The sequence below is a fragment of the Watersipora subatra genome, chromosome 10 (assembly GCF_963576615.1).
Source record: "Watersipora subatra chromosome 10, tzWatSuba1.1, whole genome shotgun sequence".
Taxonomy (NCBI): Eukaryota; Metazoa; Bryozoa; class Gymnolaemata; order Cheilostomatida; family Watersiporidae; genus Watersipora; species Watersipora subatra.
Genome location: NC_088717.1, coordinates 30,525,600 through 30,551,745, shown reverse-complemented (window position 1 = coordinate 30,551,745; position 26,146 = coordinate 30,525,600). Strand labels below are relative to the sequence as shown.

The window sequence follows — 26,146 nt, the reverse complement described above, 5'->3', positions numbered from 1 at the left end:
TTTGACTTAAGACATACTTGCATACTCTTCATATTTAGTCATGTTTAGTTCAGCATGATATTAGTCTATTTACCTAGCCAGGGTCTGGCTCTTTGAGTAAGTGGGATATTTGCCCCCCCCCCCCATTTCCTTTCTCCCTTCTCTCTTTTCCCCTTCTCACTTCTTCTTTGAAGAAGGGGAAAAGAGAGAATGGGGATAGGAGAGGGTGGAAAATAAAGCCCTGATGGCTCATGATTTGTGTGCAACAATTCATACCTTTTATAGTTTTAATCTATAGTGGTTATCAGATATTATCATAGAATTGCTTTAGTTTACTGGATTATGTATCCAAGAAGGTTTTTATGTGAAAATAAATGTAATTTTGTCAAATTCTCCTCATAAGCTTCATTGTTACCATCAGTGCAGTCAAGCGTGAGGTACAATACAATGACGTTACGTAGTGCTATTTAAGTCTGACAAGGCAACGGGTAGGAATAGCTCTTATTGGCCAATCTAGGTTTATATATCTATGGTACAGTCATATCAGTACAGTCATAATGGTACAGTCATATCGGTACAGTCATAACGGTACAGTCATAACGGTACAGTCATAACGGTACAGTCATATCGGTACAGTCATATCGGTACAGTCATATCATTACAGTCATAACGGTACAGTCATAACGGTACAGTCATAACGGTACAGTCATAACGGTACAATCATAACGGTACAGTCATAACGGTACAGTCATATCGGTACAGTCATATCGGTACAGTCATATCGGTACAGTCATATCGGTACAGTCATATCGGTACAGTCATATCGGTACAGTCATATCGGTACAGTCATATCGGTACAGTCATATCGGTACAGTCATATCGGTACAGTCATATCGGTACAGTCATATCGGTACAGTCATATCGGTACAGTCATGTCGGTACAGTCATATCGGTACAGTCATATCAGTAGTCATATCAGTTCAGTCATATCAGTTCAGTCATATCAGTACAGTCATATCAGTTCAGTCATATCAGTTCAGTCATATCAGTTCAGTATCAATAGTTACTAAGCATCCTACAACGAACTAGCTGTTGATGAACAGGATGGTTTGAATCATTTTAGCTGAAGAATGGCGAGGAGTTCACTGAAAGTGACTCACTTCTCAAGGTGGTGAATGGAATAGACAGGTAAGATTCATCACATTTTATTTTACTGTGCCATTTCTCATATTTGCTTCACTGACATTTTCGTTTTTTTTTATCCATTTCTTTATCTTCTATTTGTAATACTCTTGGCCTCTATTCCTGCTGAGCATTTCAATATTACTCAAATGCAGCTTTGCTCAGCTATTCGGACGACAACTCTCATATTGCTTCCTTCCTTCTCATTTTGCCTCCTGCAGGATGACTCAGCGGGTTTGCGTTCTGTCCATTTATCTGAGTTTACTGACTGTCTTGCTGCCTCTTTCTTATATATCTCTCATATCAACTCACTACATTCATTTGTCCATGTTTACTCAGTTTACTCAGCAAATAACTATAATACTCTCTAATAATGTTCTTATGCTAAAGTATTTTCCTCGCGATTGCAGTGCCCAAGGACAGCATATCTTCTAGGTAATATCCTGCATCCTCAGCCGCAACATGACAAGCTTGTTTTGAATATCATTAATGATGACTAGCGGAAATTTATAATGCTTTTTCTTTCTTCCAGGATATACAAGTCAACTCCAGCAACTCAAGAAGTCTTCGGGTGTGTTGATGGATCTACGGTTATTGTGAGCAAGAATGGTCTACCTGATACCGGTATGTCTCTCTCATCTATCTCTCTCTCACTGAACTCTCTTTGAACGTAGCCTCTAGTAGAATCCCACAAAAGGGAATGCTTAAAAAATAGAGCGCCATGTCACTAAAATAGAGGTTTTACGGTATGTATAGGTTTACTGCAACACATGAAGGTTTTAATATATGAAAATTTCATACAAGTGGTAATTTGAATCAAGGAAACACCAGGGATCGTACCATTTTTATTTCTGTAACGCAAGAATTATTTTATGAAGTCATAAGTGACAAGAATTAATTGATGTCTTTTTCCATGAGTGTACTTCAGTAGCTATTAAGTCTATAATAATGACTCACTTTTTCATTGTATGTCTGCCTAATAGCCGACTTGACCGCTGTTTCTACTTGTTTTGTTAGAGTTCATCCAAACCTGGCACATACATGCTCCGTGCCTTCTGCCAGCTAGCTCAAATTTTTCTCTGGCTCCTGAGGAGCCTGTTAAACGCCCAGCTATTGAAAATGATTAGATCTGGTTGAGAATGAAAGAAACCCCTGGCATCACCTTCCGGCATCACCTTCCAGCATTACCTTCCGGCATACTGCTAAGCTGGCAGTAAGCTAAAAAGCGGTCGATTAGTGCGGGTAATGGCAAGTCAGTCTACCCAGAACCATATAGCTTAAGAGTCCTGCGACAACAACTGGAAACGTAAACACTCGTTTTCAAACAAACCTAATCGAAATACTGATCTTTGATGTGATATTCTTACCTTGCTCTCAACTCCACAAAAACAACAGTTTGTCAATGTTGTGGATCTCTCCATTATAATTTATATAAAAATAGTGGGTGTGGCCTGTTTGTTTGGAAATGAATGGGCTCCCGCATACTTACATTAGGCGTGGGACTCTGTGAAGCATCTCTGATTACTCTGTGAAGCTGTACGGCTCCGAGTCTACTAAGCAAGATGTCATGAGTCGCTGTGCTTTATCATCACACTTGCCGATCTCTCACGTCACACTATACTACCAGGGTACCTGGTTATGGGAACTCGCTGTTTCCATAAATATGGAATCCCATAGCAAATATTCCTTGTTGGCTCCCATTCACACACAGGTTGTTGAAGCTTATCAGATACCAGATACGCAGTATGTCATGTAGACAGTGATATGCTAATTTTATACATTCACGAGCTGCAGCACATGCATGCATCTTTGCTAAGTTGTAGGCAGGTTCAAGATTGCTCTATCTGCATGTTCTGCAAACCTTCAACACCGAATTGACTAGCTTTATTTTACGATTACTTTTATTATTTTAGTTGTGTGGAATCCTTGGGCGGAGAAGGCAAGAAATATGTCTGACTTTGATGATGATGGATATAAGAAGATGATATGTGTGGAACCAGGCTTTGTCGTTGAGCGAGTTATTCTACAGCCACAGGAAGAGAGAAGTTTCACCCAAAACTTGGTTGTTACCAAGTAATCGCATGCTTAAAAGCCTAAACGTTATAAGCTTCCAGCTAACAAATTAGAAGCTTTGGTACAAACACTCTTTTCTAACATCAAGTTTATTTTATACTTGCAGTTCTTCTCAATGTTTTTGTCACGCGGCTCACAATAGCACAAATATCAAAAATAAATATAGCAAAATCCAATGCACAGAAATGGGTATTGGGTATAACAGTATTAAACATTTGTATCACAGTTGGTTGGACGGTCAGGTGTTCTGGAATTTCATTGCCAATGATGTCTATGGAGTTACTATTCATAAAGGTATCTGGCAGCAGCAATGTTACATAACTTTGTCAGAAAAATAAATACTACAAACATTTAAACATGTGACAAAAAACATTTCATTCAGCACTTGTCGTTTGTGAAAGTGTACGCAGATATGGAGTGATGCAAGTCTTGTTTTATCTTGATCTATGATATTTATCGAGTAGCCGAGATGGTTAGACGGAAACCTTACTAAGCCCCGACATCTTCAGCGGCATAAAAATCAAATGGATTGCTTTTGTTAATTTTAAGTTGTGGAGGATCAGGCTGTGGGCAGTTGGCAAGGTCGTAGCATCGGAGCATTTGGTATTCACTCGGGCCTCCTCTGTCCACCGCAGTGTGCTTCAGCTTTTCGTGTCTCAGTCTGAATAAAGAAAAGATATAATAAATGTAGCTGAATAGGTGCCGAGGTGATGCTCTCAAACGATGAATACATCTAACAGCCTTGTTACAGCATGCGAGATAGTGAGATCTTTAAAATTGTTTAACATATGGAAATCACAGTTTGCTTTTTTATTCATACATCTAAAATAATATATTGTTTGTGTGGTCAACATACACAGTGCCATGAAAATCATGGGGCAAAAGGCTAGTGGACATCATGCGAACCAATATGCTAGTCAAGAAACAGAATAATCGGAGTAATCATAGATAATCTCTACAGAAACCACAACCCAAGAGAGAGAGAGAGAGAGGAAACATGACAATCGTGTCAAAATAAAAAGATTGGTAGGCCTATATGACTGCAGTGCAGACTGTATTATTTGTGTTATATATAGGATGTTACTTTCCGTCAGGATTTGGGTACATCCTGTCTGAACTTTGAAAATTAATTTATGTCCAGACTTGACAAGAAGCGGAAGAGGGACTGACCTATCTATATTTAACAATGTTGCATGAGAGCTGTTTGCACTCATTGATGTTTGCTACAGTTTGCAGCCAAAACTAGCTTTTCATGTGCAATACAAGTGGAGTTATGAGCATCGACCCATTGTAAGCGGTGTTAAGACAGTCGCAAGGATGCCATTAAATAACATACTACATGTACTATAAATCTGCATATTTATAAGTTATACAACAATAATCTATCAAATGATACAGATATATAACCATTAACAAGTGACAAACTAGCCATACTTATATTACATGCAGAAACAAAAATATTTGGTCGGATAGTTGCGTTCTGTTTGTTGCTGTCGATGGAACAAACGTCTTCTAGTTGTCCAATACCTTCCACAATATCTCAACTCTTATTCTTCACTGCTGAACAAGTCTATATTAGTGTTCAAACAATTCTTTTGACAGAGCAGAACCTTCATGCGGTGCATTTAGCACCAATTCAACGCGTAAAAGTTAGCTCGTTAAACGTAATCTTTGGTCCAAAACTTGCCAACCGGTTTTTATATGCATGTCCTTTGAAGTATTAGGACCACGTTAAACAAGGAAACTACTATTAGCCTGAGACAGTTAGTAGTTATTTCTATGGCGTTGCTTTCAAAGTTCCATCCATAGAGTTATCTTCCCCTAGAGTAATAACAGTACCTCCAACAACACGAGCGTTTTCAACAGCACGGTATATACATGTAAATATATAAATATATAGCTAGGGGCTGTATATAGCAACCAAAGCATACCAGGTCATAGCAACCAATATCAAGATGTCGTGATATTTATATTTCTGTATTTATACCTAAAAGAATTATGCTGAATTTAAAAATCTAAACAGATTTTAGCTGGTTGTCATAGAAATAAATGTGTATCTATAAGAAAATGTAGGCCTATTACTTAATTTTGCAGATATTAAAAACGGCTTAGCAGTACCGCAAAATTGGGCACAGCCGTAGTACCATCAACAAATACTTTAGAAAAGAAATAACAGTAACATATTGCACACCATCGGTCACTATACACTTCGATCTTGTAAATTCGAATGATTATTCCTATAACTAAATCTTATAAAATCGAATAACTATTCTTACAATTAAATATTGTAATAATTTTATAAGAATCATTAGAAAAATATCGTCGCCATTTCCTTTACTTTCACCGCTTCGGACATCATTTGGAATACCAAAGTGTTCCTTGTAAGTGTCCAAAATGTTAGAGTCCAGTAAAATCGGCAACAAAACAATTACTTGTACTTCGAAGTATCAGGACCGCATTAAACAAGGAACCACTATTAGCCTGAGACAATTATTACTACTATAGCGTTGCTTTGAAAGTTCATCTACCATCGTGAATTTGAGTCATTTTTTATATATGTAGGCGACTTCGAAGTAGACATACCGCATCCAGCAAAGAACTACCATTAGCCTGAGACCGTTATTGATTATTTCTATGGTGTTGCTTTCAAAGTTTTAGCGAAAAAAGCGAAAAGCTTGGACAAGAGTTGGACAATGAGAGAATTGATTGTTATTAATGTAAACGATTTATTATTAATATGATTTTGTGGACGCTTTTCTACTGATCATTTGATATTATGGATCAATAAACATCAAAGATAGTAAAAGTAGCGGTCAAATGGAGGTGACATTTAAATAGAGGGTGGCGCTCTATTTTTCAACTCTTCTCCTGTAGTGGCGGTTAGAGGTGGCATTCAAATAGAGGTGGCGTTCAATTAGAGGTTTTACAGTAGATAAAGGTTAGTAGTTCACCTGATTTAGAAGGGTTGATTACATTGCGGAAAGAGAAACATGAGGTATTAAAAGGTAGAGGTTGACGATAAGAATATGAGAGTCAGAGAAGCAAGAGGTATGAAGATGTAGAAACAAGAGAGATGTGAGAAAGAGTGATGCTACCCAATTCAAAAGAAGGTAAAGGTCTAACAAACTTAACGGTGCTGAAAGACAGGAGCATTAAGTGGAAAATTTGATAGAAATCATTTATAAAGAGAGTTACCTGATACCCCCGTGTCTTGGGTCATATGCGCTGGTGGCTCTGCGACTGAAGAAACAATGCCAATAGAAAGATATCAATTTGTGTAATTCCAATCAATGATAACAAGTTTAAAACTCTTTAAAAACATATGATAACCCTGGACAAGCATACGATAACCCTTGACAAGCATACGATAACCCTTGACAAGCATACGATAACCCTTGACAAGCATACCATAACCCATATCATATCCCAGCATACCATGAGATACCCTACCAGTCTATAGGTGTTCGGATCAGGTATTAATAAAGTTGACAGGCATGAGAAACAATAAGGTAACTCTCTTGTTGAGTGACTCTAAACATGAATAATCAATGTCTGACACAGCAACCCTGAATCTCTTGGAAACCGTCGAGTTACACTCTCATTTCTATTTCAACACAGGGTCAACCACTGCAGCTTGACAGCTCTCCGTGTAGAAACAAAAGTCATAGGATGATGCGCATATTTGTAAGAAGCAGAAGGTATAAATAACAGGATATCACAACTACAAATACTCTCTGACACATCTTCGAATGAATAAAACAGAACTAACGATAAATGTTTGTCACATATCGCCTGGTATTTGTGCACTAACATTGCAGAATTTTATTTATGAGATTAAATAACACTTTCAATACAAAAAAACACCAAGAAGTTTCCGTACAGCAGTAGTGTAGCGACACACTTCCATATGACGCAGCAATGCCCTTAAGCAAACAGTTGTATCACCCTCACTCTGGCAAATAGTCGTAACACCCTCACTCTGGCAAACAGTCGTAACGCCTTCACTCTGGCAAACAGTCGTGTCACCCTCACTCTGGCAAACAGTCGTCTCACCCTCACTTTGGCAAACAGTCGTGTCACCCTCACTCTGGCAAACTGTCGTATCACCCTCACTCTGGCAAACAGTCGTAACACCCTCACTCTGACAAACAGTCGTGTCATCCTCACCCTGGCAAACAGTCGTGTCACCCTCACTCTGGCAAACTGTCGTATCACCCTCACTCTGGCAAACAGTCATATCACCCTCACTCTGGCAAACAGTCGTGTAACCCTCACTCTGGCAAACAGTCGTATCACCCTCACTCTGGCAAACAGTCGTATCACCCTCACTCTGGCAAACAGTCGTAACACCCTCACTCTGGCAAACAGTCGTATCACCCTCACTCTGGCAAACTGTTGTATCACCCTCACTCTGGCCAACTGTTGTATCACCCTCACTCTGGCAAACAGTTGTGTCATCCTCACTTTGGTGTGCTCGAGCAAAATAATGCACTGGGCCGACAAGCAGATATTTCCATAGGGCGCTATGATTGAGCGATGGTCGTGCATCACCTTATGTCAAGGTTGTGTCCTTAACATACGTAGATGCACAAATGCGCCACTATTGGTCGCTAAAGCCATTTCCATAGCATAAAGATAGTGCATTGGACCAGTATTTCAATTCCAAACGGTGCCACTGAATCACGAAAGAGTAAGAGCGAGACGACTGTCTCCATAATGTTGCCAATATGACATTGCAGTACCATATGTAGTAGAGATGCCCCGATTCTAAATTCACCAGCCGATTCAGATACCGATCCGATATACCGATCGTAATTGAAAAATAATCCGATTCAGATACCGATTCAGATCTTTTGTGTTGCATAGAGAGTAGCTCATTTTATTATGCAAATACAAACATAATGCAAAGAAAACATGAATATTATTGTATTTATTTGTTTGCATTTATGGAACAAAATATATACATATTCACATACTGACATACCGTGCATGTAGTAACAAAACAGTCCATGTTTCTTGTAATTTGTAAATAAAGGTAATTACTGTTAGTGGTACAGTTCTATCTGTGATAACGAAGTCCCACTTCTATTGTTAGATGAACTGCTGTGCCTGTACAAGTTCATAGCAAATCAATGTTTCCTTTAAAAACCGTTAGTGATTCAATGATCTCAGTAAGACGTCTCTTTTCTTCCATCATTATCAATGTAGCCAAGCGTCCTGAAGGGGGATTCCCTTGCAACAGACGTTGGAGGACAGGCTACATACCGATACGCCACTGGGGTTACCATTTTTTGTACAATACAAACGATTCATTGTATCGTCAGGATCAAGAGAGTGATAGATAACTTTATGCGTCGACTGTTTAAATTAATTTCGTAATGCTAGTAAATAGAAATATTACACTGTGTTCTTGTTTCCCATTTTTGTTATCTTGTTTGTGATTGCTTGCAATAAAACCTATCGCTGTAATTGGGAAATACCACACTTTTTGTTTACGTTCTGGCTAAAAAGTTTCCTTCGCTGTGTCGATCAGGCTATAGACATGAAATAAATTGTGTGGCAGGCCTGAAATTCATTAAGTAAAAGTAAGAAGCTTACAGCTGATGAATTTTTATTAGTATAGCAGGTTAAAATACAGTTTTCTGCTAAATGGTTGATCTGTAAAAAGTATCGGCAGGTTCAGATTTTTTAAGAAAAGATCGGCCGATACCGATTCAGATACTTGACGCTCATATCGGCACCGATACCGATTCCGATACCAAAATCGGGGCAACTCTAATATGTAGGTGTGTCGTTACACTACCGCTAAATAGTCTGGTGGCCACAGGGCATTTTTGTGTCATTTTTTGCCAAGGTGGGACGACAATGTGGTAAAACGAATCTTAGGTTTAATGGATAGAATAAAGCATCTCATAACCTTTTTACCATACCTACTGGAATTATTCTTGTCAAGCAGTGATTATTTGCCATTAAAAGATGGGTAGAAATACATAAATGAGATTTCCCTTGCGCCATGCGCGCTTAGCCAAATCAGCCAATCAGCTAGGTAAGCATAAATCTATGCATTTGTTTAATACGGCGTATTTGCTTTGACCGATTTGTGCCCTTAGTCTTTTTCCGCTGTTCCCTGTTAGAAACTGCCGTCTACGTTGGTTAGTAGTAGCGCAAATTTATTATGTTCTATTTAAATTGATTACCACTGCTAGCTATTATCGGTTACATAATTCATTATAATCAAGTTTTACATGCTAAGAAGTCAACGAAGCTTTACTAAGGGAAAGAAGCGATAATCCAAAGTTTTTATGAGATGTAGAGCACCATCTACAGTCAGATCGCAACTCGCAGTGTTAGTCGTATGTAAATGCCACACTGAATGCTTGAGGAAGATTGCTAGTGAGTCGAAATAACTAAGAGCTTCTCAAGTTGCAAAGAATATCAAACCCCTGACAAAAAACTAAGGTGAGATGATAGCAAACTCATTTACTTAATACTTCGATAAATAATCAAACGATTTATCAATCAAAGATTAAATGCATCGCTTTATTGAAAATCTTGCGTTTCCTTCACTGTTCAATGTAGTCAGTTGGGTCAATGAATGATAGGTGTTGATAATGAATCAAACTCTCAAGTCAAACTTCTCAGTCTATATTTTACATATTGGTTACAAACTATACAATAAACTACTCTCTGTCGTAGGTATTGTTGCTGTGTCTTTAGCCACTCAGTGTTTCATACACTCAATAGCTTAATTCAATTTGTTTAATTTTTAGGCTAAGACGGTAGCGCTACATGACATTATAAGCTACTTATATTATTGGGCTTCATAAATAGAATACCTAGATTGGGTATTTTTTTAATAAACCAGTAATACTGGACTATTTGTAATAAAGCATGCCTCTGCTGATTTTTATTAAGACTTAGCTCGCCTATTTACAAAATTGGAGAGACTGTGTTGCTCTTTGAAACGTCAAACCAATATCAACACAAAGTGTAGTACCTTCATGCAACTGTATGATTGTTATTTAACTGATGGTTTGGTCAGTTACTATATTTTGTCATGCAGAACTTATCAGTACTGTATTATTGTGTTATTACACTATATTCTGGTGTTTTGTATTATAATAGCTGTATTATGTTGTATTGAACTGATTTGAATTGTGTTATCGAATTGATACATTGCATTATGTTGTGTGATATTATATATATTAATACATATTTTGTTGTATTTTAATTAATTGTATTATATTGTATTGTTATAGCGCTCACATATCAATTATTACCTTACAGAAGTATGCGATGTATGAGTTAACTAAGTGTTGTTGTGGTTAAAGCTAAAGGGGGTACATCTATTACTTTTATGTAGGGCTATGCACATTGCGTACACGTTCAAATCAGTCTTGTAGCTCTTCCTATATTCAAGTTTTAAATTTATTGCTATATGCTTTGATAGATCGTTTTTCGGGAAGGGTATGATCAATAAATATTGCACCATAAATGTATGTCAGCTCTTATATGTCTATATGATCATTTTGTATTTTGAACTCACTGTCTGTAATGGATGTGATTCTTTACATTGTAGTCGGCCGCCAGGGACTCGATATGACAAACATTTCTTGCCATCACCTTAGCCACTGATCTGCCAGAAACCTTCTTCATACACATTACAGTGATACCTGTACAACTACTGATTGACAGGCTATACTGTATACCTCCTTGGGTACACTGGTTGTGACGCGCAGACTAACTAACGAATGTAATGTAAACTTAATCTTTTAAATGAAATTATCATATTGCTGGGCAGCACGTGACAAGCATAAAGTATTTATTATGCTTATCTTAGTACTTTCCGTTGATACATGTTATTTCTTTTTTATTTATCTGAAATTTATATGCGAAACTTCTGGCTTAACTTTAGATTTATTGTACTAGTAGCATGTTAAAACCATGCGGTAATTTGAAACCATGTATGGTTGAATAGTTGAATGTAACCAGTATGATGGAATGTATGGTGCAGTATGTTCGATGACAACCACCTTTCTGGATGATTAATTAATATCATGTCTTTGTATGGGTGTCTTAGTACTTTGTATGATTATTATATAGCATGTTTACCAAAGTACATAGTCTGTTTATCATGATACACCAAAAACTGTTAACTGATTCTAGAAATCATATTGCAAAGTATTTAATAAAACTATTACATAATTATAATCTTAAAGCTCATCATCACCATCTAATTGATTACCATTCTCAATCTCGTCAGTCATTTCATTACTGCTAGACCTGCACGATTTGTCTCCCCATGCCAATTCGGTTATCGACCTCAACTTCAATCGAACACCGTTTATAACCGAAACCCATGAGGACTCACCACGGTGTCAAACGATGTCACAATTGATTGCGGTTAACCTGACACCGAGGCAACATGAACATCCTCATTTCATGAACCTTAACTTCAAATTTTTGTAATGAAATTTAACTCTTTCACTGCCAACCATGTACAAATTCAAGTATCTACCCAGTGCCAGCCATTTTACCGAAAGCTGCCGACATTGCTTCATGATATGTATACAGTATTTTTTTTCAATCTTTATCGAGAACATGTTTGTTATAGTACATATTTTATTTTGACAACATTTTAACCAACATTGCTATTCAAAAATTTAATGGATCTATACTTCGTGCGATGATAAAGCTATGTGAAGCTACGATTGATGCGAAGCTAAAACGATTCTCCACAATGTTCCTTACTTTTACAAAACTATTACTTTCACCACTATCAGATACAATGCTGCTAATTTAATTATCAGTATGATCACGAAAATCTGAATTGGCTATAATGTGATCAACATAACTAATTACCTGTTTTCTGACTCACCTGCGGTACACAAAAATGAACTCACACAAAAAATGTTTGTTTTTAGGTTAGAAAGTTTAAAATTGCTTCGTTGTTTTAGGCTGATTCTTCTAGAGAAGTTTTCGGACAACAATGTCATCTTTGTACAAGTCTTAAAGACGGTGGGTTATGTTGTCAACGAATAATAAAAACAGGTTACTACGTAATTGCTGGGAAAGTCGCAATAATGCATCTATGGCAGTGGACCCTAGAAAACGCATAAAAGCGTTTATGGCAGCGGGAGGGATAAATAGCTTTCGAGAATGGATGTGATATCTACGCATATGTAAAGATTAAAAAACTTTTCGAGAGAAAGTAGTGTCAATTTCCATGGAAGATTCCGTGTAACTGCCCAAGCACGCAGGCACAGTTTTTATGATATGGAAACCGAAACCGCACCTCGAACTCATACCGGTTAACCAGTGTTTTCGGTTTTGTCCGATGTCAGAAAATTAAACATTCGGCTCAATTAAATATAAACTAACGGCAACCACCGAATCAAACCGAAACATCGTGCAGGTCTAATTACTGCACTCTACAAAGCCGCATAGATTTGTGCAAACTCCTTTCGCATGAGCAACTGGTCCAGTGGACAAGCTGCCTAGGAATAGCTCTTTGCCCATCAGGAAAGTATTGCCCAGAAATCTCATCATCGTCTTTACTCCAGACATGGTTTGTGGGATCTGGGAGCACCATTAATGGTTGAATTTCCCACTGCTGTATTGCTGCTTAGTAATTGACCCTCATTAAATGCCAACGGAGAGAACCCTCTTGGCTGAAGGTTTTTTTGCATTAGATGCCCTTGATAAAAACAACCTGTATCTGGCATCGGCTTCACTTGTAGAATCAGACGTGCCATAAAGATGCAGTGTTGAACGTGTTAGTGTGTTGAACAACCTTTTATCTATTAGAATGTGGTAGTTGATTATATTGAATTATAAGTAATCCATGACAGCTAGTTTTGGAAATCGGTATAATTAGTAAATTAAAGTTTTCGATCATTACTACAAACGCCCATGGTCGCTCGGCGAGACAGGAAACTGTCTACAAACCTAATTGATATCGGGGTGATTTAATACCCCGAACTACAACATGATGTAAATGTTGGTCTACGGCTCTGATTAGCTGGTCCGACTGACTGCACACGGCGTAAGAAAAAATTTATTTTTGTATAACTACTAACCATTTAATGGCCAATTACTCTTAGCATATCAACTAAAATAGCGGTAGGAAACTAAATTAATAATGAATAAATTAGAAACATGTTAAAAGTGTCAAGCTACCATAGACCCCATTGTCTGTCGTCTGCCACCTGTAGACACGATAATGCCCTCTGGCCACCAGACTAAAAAGGAAACTCAGTAAATAAACCAAAATTTAGATTTTTTTAACGTTCTGCTATTTTGTCACAGGTTTACAATGTCCCTGTTATTATCTCAAACTTCTTACAAACTGTTCTAATACTTTAAAGTACAACAAACTTTCCTAAATCCAGCATCTTTGCAAATCAAAAAAATTTTAAGAAAAATGTTTATTCAAAATGGTTCTCATTTTAACTGTGGATATACTACTCATTGATGTCTCTAGATGCTCATTGCTGTCTCTAGATAGAACAGAACTCAGCTTTCGTAGATTACTAAAATGTTTGATATAAAAAATCTGAAACAATTTACTTATAATAACGACTACAACAAATGCTGTGATACTACATGAGGATGTCTGATGAGAATAAAAAGGGTCTGTGTAATTAATTACCTTTTTCCAATATTCTTGGGAGCGGAAAAGGACCTCTCCTTGAGCTGCTGGGCTATTGTATTATCATCAACATGGAATGTTTGCTGAGCATGATTAAGTCTTGCTTGAATCTCCCTTTGGATCTCCTAGGATACAATACTCAGAATCAAACTAGCCATTTACTCATGAATCTATATATATACTTCTTAAAGTATGTTCCTGTGTCGTAGGTCGTATATCTTTCTGTCGTTCCGGCTATAGCTATTATTAGAATAGCTGAAGCCGGAAAACAATGCAGATGAAAAGTCATTGCTTACCGCCATTGGAAGCCCATTTTATTAAGCTGTTTAGTAGTATGTTCTATTGGCAATATGCCAAAATGTTCCATTGGCAATATGCCAGGCTACTAGCATGAAAGGTACAGTTGTTTGATCAAACTTTAAAACTTTTACAGTTGTTTTGATTTTTCTCTTAATTTATTTCAACTACACAAAATACTTCTCTCATGATATGTAGTTCAACTACACGACACGCTTCTCTCATGATATGTAATTTGAAAATTAAAATGGAAAATGTTGTTATATATTAAATACAAATCAATTTTTTGTCCAAAGAATTTTTTATTACCCGGGCAACACGGGTAGTAACACAATATTATGAAGCATCCATATGCATACATTATATATCCTATAGTGTGTTTCTTAACACACACTAATATATTGACCAGTTTTCCATATTGCTATCTGAAGTGACTAAAGTTTAACCTGCAGATAACCATGTTTTGACCAGTTTCATCATGATACTGCTGACCTTACTCATGTTTGGTTAAAATTACTGGGTTCTGAGTATTAAAACTCTCAAGCTTGTAGAGAGACAGGCACAGATAACCACCCACAGAATTGGGTACCTAGGTGTAATGATAGACTAGCCAAGAGGGAAAATATATGTGTGATAAAACCAAAAAAGGTCAGACTAGTTGAAACCAATTGAGGTGAATATACTTTACACCTATGAAGAGGTCAGACTGGTTGAGACCAATTGAGGTGAATATACTTTACACCTATGAAGAGGTCAGACTAGTTGAGACCAATTGAGGTGAATATACTTTACACCTATGAAGAGGTCAAACTAGTTGAGACCAATTGAGGTGAATATACTTTACACCTATGAAGAGGTCAGACTAGTTGAGACCCATTGAGGTGAATATACTTTACACCTATGAAGAGGTCAGACTAGTTGAGACCAATTGAGGTGAATATACTTTACACCTATGAAGAGGTCAGACTAGTTGATACCAATTGAGGTGAATATACTTTACACCTATGAAGAGGTCAGACTAGTTGAGACCAATTGAGGTGAATATACTTTACACCTATGAAGAGGTCAGACTAGTTGAAACCCATTGAGGTGAATATACTTTACACCTATGAAGAGGTCGGACTAGTTGAAAACCATTGAGGTGAATATACTTTACACCTATGAAGAAGTCAGACTAGTTGAAACCCATTGAGGTGAATATACTTTACACCTATGAAGAGGTCAGACTAGTTGATACCAATTGAGGTGAATATACTTTACACCTATGAAGAGGTCAGACTGGTTGAGACCAATTGAGGTGAATATACTTTACACCTATGAAGAGGTCAGACTAGTTGAGACCAATTGAGGTGAATATACTTTACACCTATGAAGAGGTCAGACTAGTTGAAACCCATTGAGGTGAATATACTTTACACCTATGAAGAGGTCAGACTAGTTGAAAACCATTGAGGTGAATATACTTTACACCTATGAAGAAGTCAGACTAGTTGAAACCCATTGAGGTGAATATACTTTACACCTATGAAGAGGTCAGACTAGTTGAGACCAATTGAGGTGAATATACTTTACACCTATGAAGAGGTCAGACTAGTTGAGACCAATTGAGGTGAATATACTTTACACCTATGAAGAGGTCAGACTAGTTGAGACCCATTGAGGTGAATATACTTTACACCTATGAAGAGGTCAGACTAGTTGAGACCAATTGAGGTGAATATACTTTACACCTATGAAGAGGTCAGACTAGTTGAAACCCATTGAGGTGAATATACTTTACACCTATGAAGAGGTCAGACTAGTTGAGACCAATTGAGGTGAATATACTTTACACCTATGAAGAGGTCAGACTAGTTGAGACCAATTGAGGTGAATATACTTTACACCTATGAAGAGGTCAGACTAGTTGATACCAATTGAGGTGAATATACTTTACACCTATGAAGAGGTCAGACTAGTTGAGACCAATTGAGGTGAATATACTTTACACCTATGAAGAGGTCAGACTAGTTGAGACCAATTGAGGTGAATATACTTTACACCTATGAAAAGGTCATACTAGTTGAAACCCATTGAGGTGAATATACTTTACACCTATGAAGAAGTCAGACTAGTTGAAACCCATTGAGGTGAATATACTTTACACCTATGAAGAGGTCAGACTAGTTGAGACCAATTGAGGTGAATATACTTTACACCTATGAAGAGGTCAGACTAGTTGAGACCAATTGAGGTGAATATACTTTACACCTATGAAGAGGTCAGACTAGTTGAGACCAATTGAGGTGAATATACTTTACACCTATGAAAAGGTCGGACTAGTTGAGACCAATTGAGGTGAATATACTTTACACCTATGAAGAGGTCAGACTAGTTGAAACCCATTGAGGTGAATATACTTTACACCTATGAAGAGGTCAGACTAGTTGAGACCAATTGAGGTGAATATACTTTACACCTATGAAGAGGTCAGACTAGTTGAAACCCATTGAGGTGAATATACTTTACACCTATGAAGAGGTCGGACTAGTTGATACCGATAGCGGTGAATATACTTTACACCTATGAAGAGGTCAGACTAGTTGAGACCAATTGAGGTGAATATACTTTACACCTATGAAGAGGTCAGACTAGTTGAAACCCATTGAGGTGAATATACTTTACACCTATGAAGAGGTCAGACTAGTTGAGACCAACTGAGGTGAATATACTTTACACCTATGAAGAAGTCAGACTAGTTGAGACCGATTGAGGTGAATATACTTTACACCTATGAAGAGGTCAGACTAGTTGAGACCAATTGAGGTGAATATACTTTACACCTATGAAAAGGTCATACTAGTTGAAACCCATTGAGGTGAATATACTTTACACCTATGAAGAGGTCGGACTAGTTGATACCGATAGCGGTGAATATACTTTACACCTAGGAAGAGGTCAGACGTCAGGTCAGAGGTCAGGAAGAGGTCCGGTGTTGTGTGCTCTTACTGCCTATTTTATTGCTTACCGCTTATATTTATCAACTACAATAATGACGCTAATGTCAGGCGAAGATAGGACAACTCCAGAGAACAAATGAAGATGACAAATGAATCAGTGTCATTAGTTCTCCAAGTACAGATTATTTCTATGATAAATAACTCAGATTCCAAGCACCATACTATGTTTTCCCGATGATATTATGCACTAGCCCTCTCATTTTATTGTGATGTTGAGGGTCGCGGACTGAGACTAATTAGTTTCAAGCATTGTGTGATCTTGCGAACGTGCGATTGACATGTAGTCCTAGGGCCACGCAACTGCAGGTCACAACTTAATCGATGTGATTTCATTACCATTATCAACGACGGTACATTTATTAAAGCATAATTAATTAACCCAGAACATGTGTTTGTATTGGTCGGGCGTTAGCACGATCTTTGGTGATTATCTAGAATCCTAGTTTATTATTAGCGCTCTCTGAGTTTAACAGCACCGATTGTCACAGAAAAGCGCAGCCTCAATGGCAGCGAAATGGATCGACTACCTAAGGCTAAATAATAATTGTGACATCACATTTTGAGAACCTAAATCAAGTGGTTTTTTTTGTAGGACGTGCTTTTGACACCCTGTTTTTCATAGTTCTATTATTCTTTGTGTATTGAATATAGGCTCATTCGAAAGCCAAGACTCTGATGTATTGAAATATATAATTAAAAAAATGTAATTTATATGCGTAACGTATATGGTAACGCCGTATATCAGGGTCCCACTGTACCTAAGAGCTCTGTGATAGTGCAGACAATGCCATCTTAGCAATTTTGAATATCCTAACCAATCTGTCATATCAACCCTTTCGCCAATAAAGCCTTTATAACGGCTGACCTCAGTACCTATACAAAACATTAATTATGAATCACAGAAATCGCCCTCAAAATTTTATCACACCAATGTTAGAATATTGGGTTATCATTGTAACAGAAAAACTAGCCAGTTATTTTTATTTTTACTCAGAATTCACAGCCTGATATCGCAGTCTATTCACAGCCTATTATCGCAGTCAATTCACAGCCTATTATTGAAGTCAATTCACAGCCTATTATTGATGTCAATTCACAGCCTATTATCGCAGTCTATTCACAGCCTATTATTGAAGTCAATTCACAGCCTATTATTGCAGTCAATTCACAGCCTATTATTGAAGTCTATTCACAGCCTATTATTGAAGCCTATTCACAGCCTATTATTGCAGTCAATTCACAGCCTATTATTGCAGTCAATTCACAGCCTATTATTGCAGTCAATTCACAGCCTATTATTGCAGTCAATTCACAGCCTATTATTGCAGTCAATTCACAGCCTATTATTGCAGTCAATTCACAGCCTATTATTGCAGTCAATTCACAGCCTATTATTGAAGTCAATTCACAGCCTATTATTGAAGTCAATAGTTTTTTTAATTGTTGGTTTAGGATGGATGAGATAAAAAATTATGAGCAGCGACCTAAACCTATTTCTGCAGATGAAAATTTTTCAACATTGGGCCTCAGATATCTCTGATATCTATATTTTTATATTATAGAATGAGGGTTTGCATTCTGGTCAAACTGCGAAAACGACAGCGTTTTTCTTTTGTGGCTTCACTAAACTAGACAGAACAGAAGTTGTGGCTTTAGTTTGTCAAATGCAACGATTCTTGTGCAGAATTTTCTGCTGATTCCAAAAACCTTTACATTGAAACTTTGTAACAGAAAGTCTATCTTTTACAGCATAAATTAACTAATTAACTAGTGTACATTAACTAGTGTACATTAACTAGTGTACATTAACTAGTGTACATTAACTAGTGTACATTAACTAGTGTACATTAACTAGTGTACATTAACTAGTGTACATTAACTAGTGTACATTAACTAGTGTACATTAACTAGTGTACATTAACTAGTGTACATTAACTAGTGTACATTAGCAAGAATGTCTCAGCATAAATTAACTAGTGTACATTAACTAGTGTACATTAGCATGTCTCAGCATAAATTAACTAGTGTACATTAGCAAGAATGTCTCAGCATAAATTAACTAGTGTACATTAGCAAGAATGTCTCAGCATAAATTAATTCTATCAGAACGAGAAAACTATTGCGTAGCGAAAGAGCTAGAGACGAGATTAGAGTTGCTAGAGAAGACATGGTGAGGAAAAATAGATTTAAAGCAGAGAGCTTGCAATCTCTTAGTGTTTGGTGCAATGTGACAGACCTCCTCTCCATCAGAGTTGGCAGCAGAGTCCTCATGTACGACTTGATGAGTATTCGCCTTTTTCTTAATGACTTCATGCTCAGGCATGGACATAGGATCAACAAGCACATCGAATGGCGCCATCGGGTGCTGCCAGGTGCTCATGTTGTAAATATCCCATGGTTCGGGCTGCCCAAAAGTTCCTAGGGTGGCATAAGTTGACAACTACTAGAATGATTCGAGAGACGAAAACAAGAAAATTTTTAAGGTTGATATCCAAATTCCAAACCAGCTAGCTGATACAAACATTCAAAAGAGTCTGATTGCGCTATCCACAAACATAATATCTTGCAACTAATTTCTCTTTTTCAATAACACCAATGGTTTTATAGCTGTCCTACCTATGTAGTCACCATCCTTGTTCCATAGACGAACGGAGCAGTCACTTGAAGCAGTTATTAGCAATTTATGTTCATCTATGAAGTCTAGAGAGTTTATGTTTTCCACATGAGCCCGCCACATGGTGATCACTGCAACGGATAACATAGAAGACTAGAATCATATGGTGACTATAGCAGAAGATACTGTATGTCCAAGGTTAGTAGTGGCTCATCCAGTAGTGGTTTATAACAGGATGCAAAGCTATAACTGTAACAGATGGAACAGAAGGCTTACACTCTGGGGGGCTGGTTTCTTTATCAAATAAGGCATAGCTGCTGACGTTCCAACAGTGCACAAAGCCATAACTGTCTCCGCTGTATAATACCTGGTCTCCACCATTCAGTATAAGGGTGGTAATCATGACAGCCGAGTGCTTGCTCTGTAAGAAACCAGGTGAAGAGAAAGAATATGCATCTTGATAACCATATACTTGCTAGACTGCGTCTCTCAAAACCTCTATTCTCAAAAATCATTCTCAAATGAGCTTCTTGCTACTTACTCCTTTGAATTTGGCTAAAAGATGACCTCCTTGGAAAACATTCCAAAAGTGTATGGAACCACTTGGTCCTGAGGCTATGAGAGATGCGGCATCCTTGTTGTATGCACGAGTCTTCATGAATATGACTTGATTTACCGTGCCATCTCCATTCACTAGAATATGGTATCAGAATATGTCAACAGTAAATGTAAACAGTATGTCGGCAATATACATCAGCAGCATACGTCAGCAGTATACGTCAACAGTATACGCCAACGGTATACGTCAACAGTGTATGTCAACAGTGTATGTCAGCAGTATATGTCACAGTATACGTCAGCAGCATATGTCAGCAGTATTTGTCAGCAGTATATGACAACAGTCTACGCCAACAGTATATGTCAACAGTATATGTCAGCTGTATATGTCAGCAGTATATGTCAACGGTGTATGTCAGCAGTATATTTCAGCAGTACGTCAGCAATATAAGTCAGCAGTGTATGTAAACAGTATATGTCAACAGTATATGTCAACAGTGTATGTCAGTAGTGTAGGTCAGCTGTATATGTCAGCAGTGTATGTCAGCAGTACGTGTCAACAGTATATGTCAGTAGTGTAGGTCAGCAGAGTGTGTCAGCAATATATGTCAGCAGTATATTTCAGCAATACATGTTAACAGCATACATCAGCAGTATATGTCAGCAGTATATGTCAGCAGTATATGTCAACAGTGTATGTCAACAGTATATGTCAACAGTGCATGTCAGCAGTATATGTCAGCAGTACATGTCAACAGTATATGTCAGCAGTTTATTTCAGCAGTATATGTCAGCAGTATGTCAGCAGCATCTGTCAGCAGTATATGTCAGCAGTATATCTCAGCACTATATGTTTCCAGAGTCAGCAGGCTGTCTTTGTGGTTTGAAATGTTTGAGATTTAAACTCAAAAAGACAGAGTGAAATTGACATAGAGAGAGGTGGGTAGGAAGGTCTTGTCAAGCAGCATTTGTCCGGCCTAAAATCTTCCTGTGCTAGCTTGATAAGCCAAATGACAAATATCTCTAGAGCGTAATATGTCATGGCAAGATATGGAAAGCTTGGCCAATCAAATGTAGTTTAAATATAAATAATTGGTCTAATTCGATGATTTAAAGATGTAGTTGCGTCAAAAAGTCAATTAGGACCCATAAAAGGCTAAAACATCAGCTACAATTTGATGCCATTTTTGTCTTTGTAGACCAACCCTGTCCAGAGATATATGCGTTTGAATGAGGCCCTCTTTTAAAAAGCTCACGTTCCAGCGGGTGCCAATTTCGTGACGTCACTAGCTTGTTTTCTGAAACGAAACCACGAGCGATAAATATGAGGTCGCTTCGTTAGCAAATCACGATCGCGAAATTTTTATATAGACCGTAATAAATGTTATCACTCGTAAAACGCGTTGTCTGTGATCTCGAAGATTCTCATCGCTAGAGAATTCATGCTCATCGTTATTGATTCAACGCGTTTCAACAATTACTAAGTTATACATAGTTTTAAAATGGCTTCAAGTTCGAGCGACCGCTACCCAGAGTTATCTGAGCAACGTTTAGTAAAATATTAGAGTAGACAGCCTATGGCCAAAGCTGACAGGCGTCAGCAGCGTTTTGCTGCAGAAGAAGACAGAATGGAGGTAAATTAACTTAGTCTTCTATACTTTAGTAAATGTAATATTTTTATAGTCATAAATACATATACTAATTAATAAAATAATAATTCTTTGCTATCTCCAATCATCGTTTCATAGCTTATCCGCCGTTTTACCTAGCTATAATATTTTTTCGAATTTTCTTTGGTAAATTAGAGTCATGATTACAAATTATTTTCACACGTAGGAAGTGGGTAAAATCGATTGATCATGGCAAATCTTTAATTTCCAGAACCAAAGCTTCGAATCGTTGGCTTGGCGTACTTGTGCCTTTATTAAATGTTTATTCGTTTTTAAAATTACACTCGCAATCTATTTAACTCCCAATTTGGAAGCTGTCAATAGATACGCTTTAGAATGACATATCTATGAATGACATATTTATTGCATCTACTTTGTTTACATTTACTTGTTTTACTGATTACAGAATGTTTATGTCGTCCCACCAGCCGAAGAAGCTTTGTCAGTGTGGAAACTGCTATAAAGGAGAAAGCAAGACTTGAATGCGTGCTGGATGATGTTTTGTTTGAGTTTGTTGCAGTAGATGAATTTGTCTTATTGTATCAGCTAATACTATGTGAGTGGCCACGACTTGATGAATATTTTTAATAAAAGCTTTATGCCGAGATGAAAATATTTTTGCTTGTAAAAATTATATAATAAAATAATATTGTTGAAGATAATGCAAAACATGATTTGCAGAATATTGTAGTGAATCGGATATGGTATATGGGTGTCCGCAGAACTGGAGAATGTGAGTTCAAATCCAGTTTGCAGCAGACTTCTCATCCTTAAAACTCTATCCCTGTCTATATTCTTTTCAAAGAGGTGGCTTGCTAGTAGTAAAAAACTAGTACGTAGGCAATAGGTAATAGGCGACATAATGTGGGCGGGGCTTATGGGAGGCTGTATATCGTTTATATGGGTAGCTGCAGAACTGTGCTGATACAAAGACCGCGTTCTGCATAAAGTGACTAGACAGAATTACCGTAGACCGGTAGAATTGGTAGTCGGTACCCAAATGTTTACACAAGATTTGGAGAAAGTGAGTAGAACAAACTTTCAATTTTCGTTATTTGAGGCCTTTTAAACATTCATAATAATGCATCTGTAGCAGGATTTAAAATTTATTCTAGCCAACACGAGCAAATACAAAATAAGATATATGCCAATAGAGCCGCGTAAGACTAGACTTTTATCGCAAATAGCCGATGTGAATACGAGAGATAGAGAGAGGTTGCCAAACGCGTGACATCATTTTTGGCGAGGCTGGGCACGTTTTTGTGGCCTGAGCGTTTTTACGGTGATCAGATTTTTTCGGTTTTAATCTTCAAATATCTTGGCAATGCGATCGCGTAACACAACAAACAACATATCAACTGATAGAGAAAAAAAAAATGCTTTCTTTTAAGATCAACTTAAATTTTGACGCAACTACATCTTTAACCAGTTATTAATATAGAGTTAGCGCTTATTACGTACTTGTTATATTTCTATTGTTACAAACATGTAGATTTATTTTGTACTAACTCTATATGTAACAATCTATATATATATTTTTGAAAAAATATTACGAAGAAAGTAAACTTTTAGTAATTGCGCTACAAATTTATTTCGTGCGATGCACTCATCAAACGCGGTTGTACTGAAACGAAAAGCTTTACCGAATGTACTGAAATGTCAGAAATGGGCTCACTGTGTTAATCATGTAATTTAATGTTAAGTGTAACCTAGAAGATAACTCCTAGCATGTCTGCAATTAGAAGTCAATTCATTTCTTTTATTCAATGTGCCTAAGTGTGGTTTGCATATTATGAAGTATTTTTCTAGTAAACATAGTTTGTTTTGTTTGTATAATTATGGCTGTGCTTGAGCTAATACTAGCTCAAGCACAGCCATATACAAATTCAGTAACAGTCCGGGGGTTCTCCCCTGGGAAATTTTATAGTGTAACTAGTAAAAATGGTGCAAATCTAGCACACTTGGCTCCCGATGGGGCCCATGTTCTAACAGCAAATTTGACATTATAAATCAGTTTTCTAAATATAAAACTGTTTCTTAAGATTGTCTTTAACAACACTTATTAAAAATATAATGTCAATGAAAGCTGCTAAAGGGGTTGGCCAGAGCTAGCATGAGGTAGAATTATCACCAGGTACAATGCTGAATGGTGTAGGAGACGAGTAGTCTTCTATGAAATGGTCTTCAAGCCAAAGCATAGCAAATCTACATGCCAATATAACTCAAAGAAACTGTCATAAACATGTTTCAAATAATAAAAATATGTTCAGTAACTCTGTTCTTGACTTTTCAGACTTCATAGGCAGCTCTAAGAATCAATATGATCCTATCGAGATTGAATGACAGCTTTAGTCTGACTACGGCTGACAGCCTAAAAAATGCATTTTCATTCGAGCATAACGATTCAAATTGACAAAATTAAAAGTTAATATGAACTTTGAAACATTAAAAATAATGTTCTAATCTGATTTATGCAGTTTTTCACTGTCTTACCCTTTCTGAATTGGCATATTCACTTCTGAAGTTGAAAAAATTGATCACGAACGATAAAATTTAAAGTGACCTCGATGATTTTCGGTTTAGTTAGATGTAAAAAAAGGTGTAGTGTTTTAGTTATAACTTTTGCTATAGACATCATTGACGCATATTTGTACGTTTGTTTGATTAGCCAAAAATTTTTTTTCTAACTAATCACAAATATTCTTCTGTAATTTAAAAATAGCGATACAAGGAATAGATAAAATTCAGAGGCAAGTTAACTCACGATGGGTTATAACCTAGCAACGTTATAAATACGGGAGTTAACTCCGTCGGGTGTGAATGAGTTGAGCTCTTGCGGGCCACATAAAATGATGTGGTGGGCCACATGTGGCCCGCTAGCCCGTGACATGATGACACATGTGTTCTAGAGCACAAAACATAAATCCGGAAGTTTTACAGGAGGTTTTATTTTTGCGGGAGGGTAATCTCAATTCCGGGAGGGTCCAACAAAATCGGGGAGTGTTGACAGCTCTGCTATGGCTACTGAATTCAGGTTGATGCATTGCACGTCTCTATTCTGTCTGTTGCTTTGCAGCTATACATGTTGTAGCTACACTTGTGTTTCATCTGAGCATTTTGAGTGCATTCAAGATTTATCAATTTTAATATTGAAACATCCTGGCAGTCAAATTACATCAGAGGCAATCGCAAATGATAGAAAGATACTGACACTTTCTGGTAAAATTTACTGAAATTTTTTGTAAGTCTATATTTAAAGAAACAGCAAACATAAAATCACAGGTATATTATAAACGTCTAATCACGTATATATTACACATAAAGAGGTACCAGTATATTATAAACGTCTAATCATGAATATATTACACATAGATAGTTATCAGTATATTATAAACAAATACAATCATGTATATACAGTCAAACATGGATAACTCGTCCACGGATAGCTCGAACACATGGTTAATTCGAACATTTCCTTTGGTCCGTTCCCACGTAATGATAAATTGCTATAGATAACTCGAACTCAACACTGTTAATTCGAACTGTTTTTTTGCCCAACAGCTACCAAAACGGTTGTTTTCGCTTTAGAAAATCACTTTATTCAAAGCCATAGAGGTAAACTTCATCTTTTCGTAACTCATAAGCGTCGTTATTACCACCATCGGCAAAATATTTTTGTCAACGACTTTTCTAAAAGTTTAGTGAAATTTGATTTATACTGCGATACGATGAATAGCACGGGCTAGCCGGGTCACGCGCGCAAGAATTTTCGCCACGCACATACAAAACAAAAATCGCATGTTGTTTTGTATGTGCGTGGCAAAAATCCTTGAGTGCGTGACTCGGCTAACCCGTGATGAATAGTTTTCCGACGTTGATTCCGTGTTGAATCAACGTCGGAATGTTGAATGTTTAAAACGTCTTAAAAAATGTTGTAATTAAACGTATACGTTGTCTGAGCTACAAAAAACTATTCATCGTTTGACCTAAACACAGAATACGTGTGTACATTCAATAAGTATCTATTAAAAAAGCGTGAGTGATATAGAATGTACCGTAAAACCTCGTAAAACTTCTAATTGAACTGCCTCGGAGTGTTGCTCTTAACGAATCCCAGGTAAAG

At 37.2% G+C, this 26,146-nt stretch overlaps 2 protein-coding genes across 4 annotated transcripts in view; one reads left to right on the top strand and one right to left on the bottom strand.

Moving 5' to 3' along the window:
* The window catches only part of LOC137406657 (uncharacterized), a 37,842-nt gene extending 34,187 nt beyond the window's left edge, over window positions 1-3,655 (top strand). For 2 of the 3 annotated variants that reach the window (XM_068093269.1, XM_068093268.1), the window contains exons 7-9: window positions 1,103-1,167; window positions 1,694-1,785; window positions 3,075-3,653. In XM_068093269.1, the coding sequence (XP_067949370.1) occupies window positions 1,103-1,167; window positions 1,694-1,785; window positions 3,075-3,238 (321 nt within the window). In that variant the 3' untranslated portion in view covers window positions 3,239-3,653. Of the gene's footprint in view, window positions 1-1,102; window positions 1,168-1,693; window positions 1,786-3,074 lie in introns of all 3 variants that reach the window. The other variant, XM_068093267.1, reaches the window with a different exon arrangement.
* A 58-nt stretch (window positions 3,656-3,713) lies between these two features.
* LOC137406656 (cilia- and flagella-associated protein 337-like) overlaps window positions 3,714-26,146 on the bottom strand; it is a 117,891-nt gene continuing 95,458 nt past the window's right edge. The window contains exons 17-23 of the mRNA XM_068093263.1: window positions 20,337-20,488; window positions 20,072-20,216; window positions 19,798-19,926; window positions 19,418-19,599; window positions 13,886-14,010; window positions 6,430-6,474; window positions 3,714-3,895 (exon numbers count right to left, since the gene is read on the bottom strand). Of these exons, the coding sequence (XP_067949364.1) occupies window positions 3,724-3,895; window positions 6,430-6,474; window positions 13,886-14,010; window positions 19,418-19,599; window positions 19,798-19,926; window positions 20,072-20,216; window positions 20,337-20,488 (950 nt within the window). The 3' untranslated portion in view covers window positions 3,714-3,723. The remainder of the gene's footprint in view (window positions 3,896-6,429; window positions 6,475-13,885; window positions 14,011-19,417; window positions 19,600-19,797; window positions 19,927-20,071; window positions 20,217-20,336; window positions 20,489-26,146) is intronic.